The 12333-nt window shown below is 43.4% G+C and overlaps 1 protein-coding gene across 1 annotated transcript in view; it reads left to right on the forward strand.

Annotated features, from left to right (window-relative positions):
- The window catches only part of EPHB3 (EPH receptor B3), a 134452-nt gene that overhangs the window by 106914 nt on the left and 15205 nt on the right, over positions 1-12333 (forward strand). The window contains exons 5-11 of the mRNA XM_026718896.2: positions 477-812; positions 2178-2302; positions 4756-4924; positions 5021-5126; positions 7306-7358; positions 10578-10700; positions 10801-11048. Coding sequence (XP_026574681.2) covers positions 477-812; positions 2178-2302; positions 4756-4924; positions 5021-5126; positions 7306-7358; positions 10578-10700; positions 10801-11048 — 1160 coding nt within the window. The remainder of the gene's footprint in view (positions 1-476; positions 813-2177; positions 2303-4755; positions 4925-5020; positions 5127-7305; positions 7359-10577; positions 10701-10800; positions 11049-12333) is intronic.

The raw sequence follows: 12333 nt of genomic DNA on the forward strand, positions 1-12333 counted from the left end.
TTAAGAAGATCCTTCCTAACAGTGAGAACAATTTACCAGTGGAACAGCTTCCCTTCAGTTGTGGGTCCTTCATCATTGTAGGTTTTTAAGAAGAAAACGGGAACAGTCATTTACTTAAACTGGCGTAAGGTTTCCTGCTTCAGCAGAGAGCTGGATTAGAAGACCTCCTGCTCTGTTATGATTGATTGGATTATTAAATTGTTTTTGTTGTATCTTTATGCATCTGTCATTGTAAACCGTTTTTGCTTCCATCACATCCAGAGTCCAGATTTATCCCAAGCGCACTCCTCCTATTCGAAGCAAACCAGTACCTCTAATCCTAGCATCCGCCTTGCGAAGCCAACATTTTGCTGCTGAGTCCCACCAACTCAGAAGTACACATGATGTGCTCACACACACACACACACACACACACACACACATTTGGGGGAAAGCCACTTTCAAGATGCCGTGAGGTCCTTTGATTTTCCTTGCAGGCGTGCCAACGGCCCCCCGCAACGTCATTTCCAACGTGAACGAGACGTCGCTAGTGCTGGAGTGGAGCGAACCGCGCGACGCGGGCGGGCGGGACGACTTGCTCTACAACATCATCTGCAAGAAGTGTAGCGTGGAGCGCCGGCTGTGCATGCGTTGCGATGACAACGTGGAGTTCGTCCCCCGCCAGCTCGGCCTGACCGAGAGGCACATCTACATCAGCAACCTGATGGCCCACACGCAGTACACCTTTGAAATCCAAGCGGTGAATGGCGTGTCCAGCAAAAGTCTTCAAAACCCACAGTTTGCCTCGGTCAACATCACGACCAACCAGGCAGGTAAGTACTTCCGTAAAGAATACTATAATTCCTTCTCTCCCTGGAACCTTCTCCGTTGCACCAGTGAGGATCCTGCTGGGTTAAATTAGGAATCTTGTTCCTGTCCCCCCGCCCACTCCCCAAAAAATGACCCAGGAGATAGTATTAGACCTAACAAAAGGATTTTTGTTGCAAAGAAATCAAATGCGTTGTTAATTTTGTTTGAAGTATTTACAAGTGAGGTAATGCGAGCGATATTGCAAACAATCTTCTTTTCCCAACATCTAAACTCTTAGCATAGCAGTCCAGCTCCAGGGTTGATTTGAAATAAAAATAAAAAGAATTTAGATACCTAGACCTGTAGTGAAATGAGCAAGTAGATAACAGCTGGAGTAAAAGGGGCAAGGATATAACAGAGACCAAACCTGTTACATATGTGTAGTTCTTGTTTCATAAAGTCACAATGGCTTTGATTTTTATTTTTTGATTTTTTTTTTGGAGACTCCCCAAATTTGAAACTGCAATTCTCTGGCAACTGATAGAAAACGACCAGTAGTATCCTTGATATGGACTGCCTGCGTTTGGGAAGAATGTTGGGATCAATGCAGGAGGAGAAGAATAAGAAGAGTTTTATTTCTGTGAGGTCCTTGGTTGTTTTCTTGCAGACATTTCATTACCCAACTAAGTAACATCATCAGTGCTAAAAGGGCGTGGGGTTTGATCTTTGTTTATATACTAGTGGCTTGCCCTGTTGGTGTTGGTAGGAGTGTTCCTCGATTAGGCTGTTGTTTTACTGTTAGCTTGTTTGAGTTGATAGTCCCTCGATTTGCTGATAAAGCAAGCTACTAGTATCTAAACAGAGATCAAACCCTACTCCCTTCTAGCACTGATGATGTTGTCTAATTGGGGGATGAGATGTCTGCAAGAAAACCACCGAGCTCAGAGAGCACCAAGGCTTCCACAAGTCACCCTGAGCTACAAATACTCTCTTCTATCAGTAGCCTTATTTCTGTAGGACATAATAGATCTTCCTGTAGAGTAACTCTCCTATCAAAAGCAAACTAACAACTAAATTGTTTTACGCTGCTCTTTTGTGCACAGCGAATGCCATTTTAAAATTGGGTAGCCATTAAGCTGTATGAAATGGCAGGGTAGCCACTGCAGAGCCTTTTGACCTTTATTATTATTTATTATTATTATTATTTATTATCATCATCATCATAAACACGACATGATAGCCACCAAGAAACGATCCTAGATGACCAATTCAACATTCATGCGTGGAATCTTCTGTTGCCAGGAGAACCGTGGTGTTATTAAGAGCAGGGACTCGTTTTAACCGAGAGGGAGAGAAATACTAACAGTTCCCCACCTGCCTTTTTGCAGCTCCCTCGGCAGTTCCCACAATGCACCTGCACGGCAGCTCCGGAAGCAGCATGACCCTTTCCTGGGAGCCTCCAAAGCAGCCAAACGGAATCATCTTGGACTACGAGATCAAGTACTTCGAGAAGGTAAATTTCTTTTCCTGGTAGGAGCTGAGCCCCCAGCAAGCGTTTGGAATAAGGTGGTATTTCACTGAGACGGATACATCTCAACTTCATAGAGACTTTTAGTGGGCTTCTGTTCTCCATCAGAGAGGAAACAGTGGCGCAAATGTATTGTAGCTGACGCACGTGAAGTGGGAACCCGAAAGACCCCAATTCACATATTTTACTCAGTCCCTTAGATCAGGGGGTCTCCCAGCCTGGCAGCTTTAAGACTTGTGGACTTCAACTCCCAGAATCCTTCAGCCAGCGTGCATGGGCTTCAACTCCCAGAACTGCCCGGCTAGGGGAATTCAGGGAGTTGAAATTCACAAGTCTTAAAGTTGCCAGGTTTGGAGACCCCTGCCTTTGATTACGATAATCCATCTTCTTTTTTCTATCATCACGGGCCATTTTCTTTCAAGGGTGGGGCCAGAGCTGAAAGAAAGTGGGACAATCCTTTTCTTGAACTTTGATTTTTCCACTTTCTGAGGGATTCCCCCTCCCTATCTCCCTCCCTCCCTCCATTGCTCTCTCTCTCTTGCTCTCTCTCTCTCTCTCTCTCGTTCTATTTCTCTCTCTCCATGTCTGTCTTTCTGTCTCTCTCTCCATCTATCTCTCTCTCCATCTCCATCTCTTCCTTCATCCCATCCTCCATTCATCGTATCTCTCTCTCCATCTCTCCTTCACCCTCCCTCCATCGCTCTCTCTCTCTCTCTCGTCTATTTCTATCTCTCCATGTCTGTCTTTCTGTCTCTCTCTCCATCTATCTCTCTCCATCTCCATCTCTTCCTTCATCCCATCCTCCATTCATCGCTGTCTCTCTCTCTCCATCTCTCCCTTCACCCCTCCCTCCATCGCTCTCTCTCTCTCTCTCTCGTCTATTTCTATCTCTCCATGTCTGTCTTCTCTCTCTCCATCTCTTCCTTCATCCCATCCTCCATCCATTGCTATCTCTCTCCATCTCTCCTTCATCCGTCCCTCCCTCCATTGCTCTCCCTCCCTCCATCGCTCTCTCTCCTGTTCTATTTCTATCTCTCCATGTCTGTCTGTCTGTCTCTCTCTCGATCTATCTATCTCTCTCCATCTCCATCTCTTCCTTCATCCCATCCTCCATCCATCACTGTCTCTCTCTCTCCATCTCTCCCTTCATCCGTCCCTCCCTCCATCGCTCTCTCTCTCTCCTGTTCTATTTCTATCTCTCTCCCCTCACCCATCTATCTCCATCTCTCTCGTAGGAAAGAAAGAAAACTTTACCAAGGCCTCCAGTCAGTGGCTTTATTAGGGCTATAGCCGCCAGTTGCCTGCTCCTAGCATGGATGTATCATAATTTTTTACCTCCAGATTTTTGTTTGTAATATGAAAGTTATGAGACAAGCATGCTACATGGGGGTTGTTCTCAGAACAGTTGGCAGCATTATTTACATGACGATGCTCATGATCGTGGGGATGATGATGTAGTCGATAAGGATGATTAAAATAGGACGTTTTCCCATCTAAAGGAGAAATGTCTATTACCAAATCTCAGCTCTTCGGGTGTATTTACTCTCCAAATAGAAAAAATCTGTAGAGAGGAGGTTCATGGATAATCTTGAATAGTTTTGCTCTTTGCTGCATTCAGAGAGATACTTAGCCTGCTTACTGAATCCACTTCGCCTTCTGGACTCACACGGGGAAGCAAAAAAATCATGCAAGCCAGCCTGGGTTTGTATAATAGAGGAGGTCCCCAAAACCATATCAACCAAGTTAAACCCCAATCCTAACCCTGACCTTAAGAAAAAAAAAATTAATGTGCTGGTCAAATACACCCACCCAGTCTTTTAACAGACAACTTGCCTGTTCTGATTAAAGCCATGGCTTTAAAAGGAGACTATAGCTCAGTGAAACAAATACATGATGTGGATCCAAGAAGTCCCCGATCAAAAGGCTAAGTGTCCAGATTGTAGAAAGCTGGATGCCAGACCTGCCACCACGGAAACCTCTAAATAGAAACAATCCTTGGCTCCACTTGTTGAGAAAGGTATCGCTTTATTAGAAGTCAGGCGTGTTGCAGTAATGCATGGGCAGAACAGAGAATCGTGCAGCCAAATCCCTAAGTTCAACTTTTCCCTCCCATCACTGACACGCACACCCCACGACTAATCAGATTCAGGCAAGTTGTCTTCAGAAGAGCCACTTCAAGCGTAGGTTGGTATGGAGCTGTTTTGTTTTTTTCTCCCAGCCGGGTGACCTTGATGCAGGGTCTCAGCAGTTACTTTCCCTCTCCCATCCGCTTTCCCTCTCCCATTCATGGCAAACTTGTCACCGCATGTCAGTGAAGCGAAAAAAGCATAAGGGGGCAGCTGACACTGGACTAGACTAGACATAATCCAGGCACATAACTCAATAGTGGGGAAGGGCTGGATTCGTTTCTGAGACGCCTCTTTCCTCTTTTTCCACAGCAAGGCCAGACTGATGGCATTGCCAACACCGTCACTAGCCAGAAGAATGCGGTGCGCCTGGAGGGATTGAAGCCTAACACTGCCTTCGTAGTGCAGGTCCGGGCTCGCACAGTGGCAGGGTACGGCCAATATAGCTTTCCCATGGAGTTTCGGACACTGGTTGACGATGGTATGCAATTTGTCCTCTGACCCCACCTCTTCCACTTCGCTCTCCTGCTCTTTGTTTGCTAAACCCTTGTCCTTTGTGTCATCCCACTGGTGATAGGCTCCAGCAGCAAGAGTTTCCAGGAGCTGCCTCTAATCGTTGGCTCAGCCACGGCAGGACTTGTCTTTGTGATCGCGGTGGTGGTCATCGCCATCGTCTGCTTCAGGTACCACCTCTTGAAGGGCTTGGGGCTACCTGGGCACCAGAGCTCAAGGAACGGGAGGAAACAAGTTAGATAGCAGCTGCTCCAAGAACTTGGCCCAAATCTTCGATCTCGTGGGGTTCTTTGGGAATTCTCTGCATACAAGTGTGGTCAAAGCTCCTCGGAAAGTTTGAATCCCTCTCACGGAAGCATGGCGTAGTCCTCCTGCTTCAAAAAGCAAAGCGGAGTAACCACGTTGCTTCACCTCACTCTGTTTTACAGCCCTTTTCGATCTTGTTTGGTAAGGACAGTGAGAGAAGGCAGGGTAGCTTTACTAGTAGTCCTCGACTTAAAGGCCACAACTGAGCCCAAAGTTTCTGTCCCTGGGACACTGCAACTGTCATAAAGACGACTCAGTTGCCAAGCGTCTGAATTTTGTGACCATGCAACAGTTGTAATTGTGGAAAACGGTCCTAAATCATTTTTTTCCAGTGCTGTTGTAATTTTGAACGGTCGGTAAATGAACTGTTGTAAGTCGAGTCAACTCATCAAACATTCCTATGCCTGTTTTAGTAGTTGCCATTAAAAAAAGGGGAGGGGAGGAAGGAAATCTGGAAGAGCAATGCAGCAGTTTGAAAGCGAAAGTACATTCCAACTCTTATCTTTAAAAGATTGTAACTAAACTACCACCGCTTTTGCCGGCAAATATATTTAATTGGGAATGATGTCACTCAGTCCGTCAGTTGGCTCAACTGGAGAATCTGATGAGACACACAGGGAGGAGGGAGGGGGGGAAAGGATCACAGGGGACTGTAAGTTACCTATGCCAGAGTTGGCTTCATACAGGGCAGTGCCAGCATGTCACCTCTAATAAATCCTTTGGAGTTTTTTGAAGTTTGGCTCGAGAATCATAATTTAATTAGGGCGATTGCTGGAATCCTGACATCAAGGACTATAGAGTTAGCTACAGGGTGTGTCAGGGCAGTGAAGGTCTTCCAGGCTGGTTGACGTTTGAAGCAAGGGCCCCAGCCTGGAAAACCTTCACTGTCCTGATATATTGGGCTACGTCCAAGCTTGGAAGTTTTGACAGACGCTGAAGAGAAGTCCTTGAGATACCTTCTCCACCCTGGCCCATTTCCATTTGAGGCAACACTGGTTATTTTGGGTGGGTGCCTCTTCCATCAACAGAATGGATTGCATCTCACTCCGTGGTGCAAAGCACTCTTCATCAAGGCGACGCTCAGTTGCTCCATACAGGCGTAATGGATAATAAGCAGGGTTGGGTGATTGTAGTTGTTACAGCTTTGGAGACAAGGAACCTTACCAAAGCAAAGCTGTGGAAATCCAGCTGTGTTGGTACATGATCTGTGATTGGAAAATCAGGGTTTATTTAAAGTGGGTTTGAAAATGAAAAGGTTTTTTTTTTTCTCTCTCTCTCTCCTTTGTATATAAAGCATGAGTAATCCTTAAAGTTCGTAAAGTATTATTGAAAGCGAATTTTAATGTATGTTAAGAGGAAGTTTAAAAAAAAGAGCAAAGCTTTTTAAAAAGATGAGTTAGGACTTCTTGATTTTATAGGTGTTTTTAAAGAAAAGTTTAACATTTTAAAAATTTAGAGAGAAAAAAGTATTTTTTTTTCCTTCAGGGTTAAAAAATTTGAAAGAGCATACTGAATGTTATTAATAGGAGTTATGACTGTCTATAAATATTAACGAGCAGATATAAATATATATCGTTTCACACAGCAAGGAAAAGCAGAGATTGTTAAATTGATTCTTTTATCCAAAGAAGAGAATATATTTAATTTTGTTTTTGTTTGGAAATGGATTCCAGACTGTGTGCTTGTGATTGGGGGATGGGGATGACATTTTGACTTTGTTTTTGTTGGTTAGACAGGTTTATCGTTATAGAAATGGCTAGTGTATATATACTGTTGTACAAAAGTAAAAAGTTGAGGTGGTAACGTTATTATTTTCTGTAAAGAGAGTTGAAAGTCAATGTCTTTTTTTTTTCTTTTTCCTTCCCCTAGTTTTCCATTACTTTTTATTTTCCTTTGTATCTTACATTTTGAGAAACATTAATACAATTTGAAAATCAGAGTTTAAATTTGGGAGAAAATGGTGGAAGCCGTTGCAGTTCAATATAAGTCAGATTTTGTGGACAACTTGCATTTTGGGTGATTCTTCCTCTCTTTCTTGGCCAGGAAGCAACAAAACAACACCGAATCGGAGTACACCGAGAAACTGCAGCAATATAGTGAGTATCGTCTGATTGTGACATACACACCCCACATGTGTCAGCTCAAAAAGTAGACCAGACTAAATAACCAATAATATATACTATTTTTATTGTAAAAACAAGGGTGGGATGCGAATTTGCAAACTACCGGTTCTGTTGGCATGGCTAGGGGGTCGAGGCCAGGTGGTCATGTGACTTGATGGGCGTGGTTTTTTGGGTTTTTTTGTGGGTTTTTTGCCTCCTGGGCCTCAGGGAAACCTCCTGGGTGAAGCAGTAAAACAGCGAGGGGGGGAGATCAGCTGTGCTGCGCAATTTAGATTATCTAGAAAGCAAGGAATCTGATGGTTTCCTGCTTTCTAGCTAATCTAAATCGCATGGCACAGCTGATCTTCAGAAAACAGCTGATGGGGTGGGTGGGGAGAAAATATCTTGATCTTCCCAGTGAACCGATTCTCTCCTAGCTGATCTCCAGACCTACCTGTACGCCCGAACCGGGCCAAACCGGTAAAATCCCACCCCTTTGTAAAAGCTACTGAAAGGAATCTTGCAAGTCCGAATCCGTTTTCTCTTTGCTCTCTTTATTTACATGTGAACCAAGGTGGAGTTGTGGCATGAAACAAGTTCTTGTGTTATTTTCCTGGGCTAGGCTCAAGCCCCTCTTATCTGAAGGTTTGTCTTGGTGGCAATTTTTCCTCCTATCCCTCAAGGCCATTCCCTCTTCTCTCTACACCATGGTGCATGTGAAAATTGGCCTTGTAACCTCTCTAGATATTTTCTTACCCTTCCATTACTGCAGTGTAAGGATCAGCTTCTTGCATTTTGCATGGAGATCAGCGTGATACAAGTACACAATTCACATCACCTTTGATGCTTCTAGAAGACTGCCGTGATGATAGGTTTCTTCCTACCTTGGCTCCCATAAACTTAATATATAAAAAGAAGCTACCCAGGAACAAGGCAGTTTTGTAAACTCTGATCCTTAGCAACGGCAATAGCGCTTAAACTTATATACTGCTTTACAGGGTTTTACAGCCCTTTCTAAGCGGTTTTACAGAGTCAGGATATTGCCCCCAACAATCTGGGTCCTCGTTTGACTCTCCTCGGTAAGGATGGAAGGATGAGTCAACCTGAGCCTGGTGAGATATGAACTGCCAAATTGCAGTCAGTCAGCAGAAGTAGCCTGCAGTACTATACTCTAACCACTGCACCACCACAGCTCATAAGCTAAATTGTCTGTGGAGATTCTCAATCATCCAGATCATGGTTGACCCAAAGATGATTTTTTTTCAAAAGGCAACTAGACTTTCTTTGTTTCTTGAAAACTTTTCGTTTCTCGTCCAAGAAGCTTTCTCTTGGATTAGAAGCGAGACTATCTTCCAGGAAAAACCAAGTCCAGTTGCCTTTTGGGGGAAAAAAAACACCTTTGGGACTTAGCTAGATTAGTATCCTATAAACCAGGCTTTTCTCAACCTTAGCAATTTTAAGATGTATGGACTTCATCTCCTAGAATTCTACAGCCAGCCTACTGTCCAGGGACTTCTAAGAGTTGAAGTCCATGCATGCTGGCTGGAGGATTCTGGGAACTGATGTCCACGCTTCTTAAAGTTGCCAAAGATGACAAACACAGCTAGTTTTTAGTTTTATGGATTTTTACTGATTTGAACTATTTATTTGTTAGGCAACTTTATCTTCCATCTACAAAGGAACTCTGTATGGTAAACATAGATAACAACATAATTCAAATGTGCAATCGGTTAAGGGAAAACTAGCTCCAGGCCCTTAAACCTCATTGCTAACATATTGTATATAGTTAAGCCTATGCCAGAGCTACATTAATATCCTGGCTCCAACACCAGCTCTTAAAACTTTCCAGAAAACCAATACAATATGGTTTGTTTTATTGCTTATAAATAGATTTATTGATGATTTTGCTATGACTGTATGTATCTTGAACTGGTTTTCCTTATTTATTTGTTATAAATGAAGCATCTTTATTGGCTTGTGTTTTTGCAATGTTATTATGTAAAGATTAGTAATGACTGGTTGTCTTCACATTCTGGTCTTTTAAATGTGATTTAATTAGTTTGTTGTGCATACTGTGCATGCTATAAATTATTTGTAATTATAATTATAAAATAATAATTTATAGTCTGACTTTTTACATAGTTTATGTTCTTTTATATTGCTTTATTTCATTTATGGTTGTTGTTGCTGCATTATTATTATTTTCAAAATATTAGTCTGATCAGAAGACAGTCAGCAAATTGGGTAATTTAGCATCATTTTATTGCCATGTCTAGGAATTGTCAAAATACTTTCATACACATGTTGTCGTGTGGTACCAAGCAAAGGCATATTTTTGCAAATTAAATGTTGTGAGGTTATATAGTTCTTGTGAAAATGGGTTTACCTATTCAAGTTAACCATGGGGTTTTTTTCCAGTTGTGTAATTTGCTACTAGGCTTCCAATCACCAGGATAATCAGGAAGAAAATATTGATATAGTATGTTGACTGTGTTTTATCTATCTCTGTCTCTAGTTATCTAACTATTTCTCTCTATCCAGTGGTGGGCTGCACATTTTTTAACAGCCAGTTTTCTGGCTGGGTAGGCATGGCCGGTTGGTCATGTGACTGGGTGGATGATGTCACTCATCACACCCAGCCCTGCCCACTCGCCTCAAAATAAGAGGTGAGATTTAGCCAGTTGGGGCTAATCCCACCACTGGCTGGCCCTGCCCCACCTATTTGGGGGCCTCTTTTGTGCCCGTTTTCAGGATGGTTTGGGGGCAGTTTTCAGGCAGTTTTTCAGGCTGTTTTGGGCCCGAAAATGGCCTGAAAACAGCCTGAAAAATGGGTGGGGCCAGCCAGTGGTGGGATTGGCCAGTTCACCGAACTGCGTCTAATCTTAACTATTGGTACGCCAAAACCGGTGCGAACCGGCAGCAGCCCACCTCTGTCTCTAACTCTGTCCTTCTATCTATCTATCTATCTATCTATCTATCTATCTATCTATCTACCTACCTACCTATCTACCTACCTACCTATCTACCTATCTCTCCCTCCCTCCCTAACTATCTATTCCTATTTGTCTGTCCCTATCTATCTGTCTGTCTATCTATCTTGGTTATGGATATGGAAGTCTTTAACAGATATGAACCTTAAATATGGCCTCCTCAGAGCTAACAGACAGTCTTTTTCTCTCATCTACCCAAATCTTCTTATCTCTGCCTTTGCAGTTACTCCAGGAATGAAGGTTTATGTTGACCCTTTCACTTACGAAGACCCAAACGAAGCTGTCCGGGAATTTGCCAAAGAAATCGACATTTCCTGTGTAAAAATCGAGGAAGTGATTGGAGCAGGCAAGTCGCCCAGCTACAGCCCAGCTCCTCGGAGCATCTCTAGGAGGGCAGGAAATGTCGGGGTATTCTTTGCTATTCTTGCCTCTCCTTTCCTCCTCAGGTGAATTTGGGGAAGTTTGCCGGGGCCGCCTCAAACTTCCGGGCAGGCGGGAAATCTTTGTGGCCATCAAAACGCTGAAGGTGGGCTACACGGAGAGGCAGAGGCGGGATTTCCTGAGCGAAGCCAGCATCATGGGGCAGTTCGACCATCCCAACATCATCCATCTGGAAGGCGTGGTCACCAAGAGTCGGCCAGTCATGATAGTTACGGAGTTCATGGAAAACTGCGCCCTTGATTCCTTCCTCCGGGTGAGGACCAATCTCTACTCTCCCTTAAAGCTTATAGTAGTATTTTCCAACCGTGGCAACTTTAAGATGTGTGGACTTCAACTCCCAGAATTCTGGCTGGGGAATTCTGGTAGTTGAAGTCCACACATCTTAAAGTTGCCAAGGTTGGGAAACCTGGTTTACAAAGTTATCCCCACACCCCCTACTCCCCCCCAAAAGAGAGTCCATCCCATTTTTTCTGCAAGGGTTCCACTTGGTTTATTTCTTCACTCAGGCCTCTATTGTCCTGGCCTCCAAACTAAAAACTCAAGGAGAGTTATTCTGTGTTTTCAAATGTAAATATAAGGAGAAGATTAATGTAAATTAATGTACAAATTAGGCGGATTAGGAACTTGGCAGGGATTGGTGTAGCACTGCCTGGTTTTGGAATGATGGATCTGTCTCTTGACACATCGCAAGAGCAATTGAAGGCATCTGCTGCCTGTTTCTCCTGAGGATGCTGAGAAGTTTTCCAGGAATTACCTCTTCATTCGCCTGCATGCATTAGTTTACCTCTTGAGAAATACTTGTTGAGTCTCTAAAAGGATTGCAGAGAAGGGCAAAAAAAAAAAAAATGATTAGGAGACTGGAGATTAAAGAACAGTTGCAGAAATAGGGTATTCTTGAGAGTTTTGCAGCGTTAATTCAGCGCCAGAAAAATAAACACGGATGACTGATGCTACATTTAACATCTTTATAAACATAAGTAGATTTTACAAACCAGTTGTAGATTTCTCCAACATGGAGCAAACTCGAACAGAAACAGGTTGCAAGTTCAGAGCAGAGCTCCAGTCTTCAGCAAGCAAGCAAGTTAGTTTCATCTTCAATAGACAGACTCAGAGCTTCAACATAGCTTCAGAGCTGCAGAGCTCAACATAGCTGCAGAGTTGCAGAGCTTAATATAGAGCCACGCCTAAGCTACTTTTGCTTTCAGTTTCCAGCCTAGGCTACTTCTAGTTTCAGTTTCCAAAACAGTCCTCATTGGCTGACTTAGTTGCTGTGCCTATTCATCATCTGACCTTGATACCAAGCTCTATTCCAGTTCATGAGTATCCTGACAGGTAGGGCTACTTGAATGAAAAGAAGGACCAAGGGTGACATGATTGCAGTGTTCCAATATTTGAGAATATCTGCCACAAAGAAGAAGGAATCAATCTATATTCTCCAAAGCACCAGAAGGCAGGACAAAGAAGCGATGGATGGAAACCAATCAAGGAGAGAAGCAACCTAGAACTATTTCCTGACAGTGAGAACTGTTGATTAGTGG

Source organism: Pseudonaja textilis, chromosome 4 (genome assembly GCF_049901715.1).
Source record: "Pseudonaja textilis isolate UNSWEBS1 chromosome 4, rPseTex1.2, whole genome shotgun sequence".
Taxonomy (NCBI): Eukaryota; Metazoa; Chordata; class Lepidosauria; order Squamata; family Elapidae; genus Pseudonaja; species Pseudonaja textilis.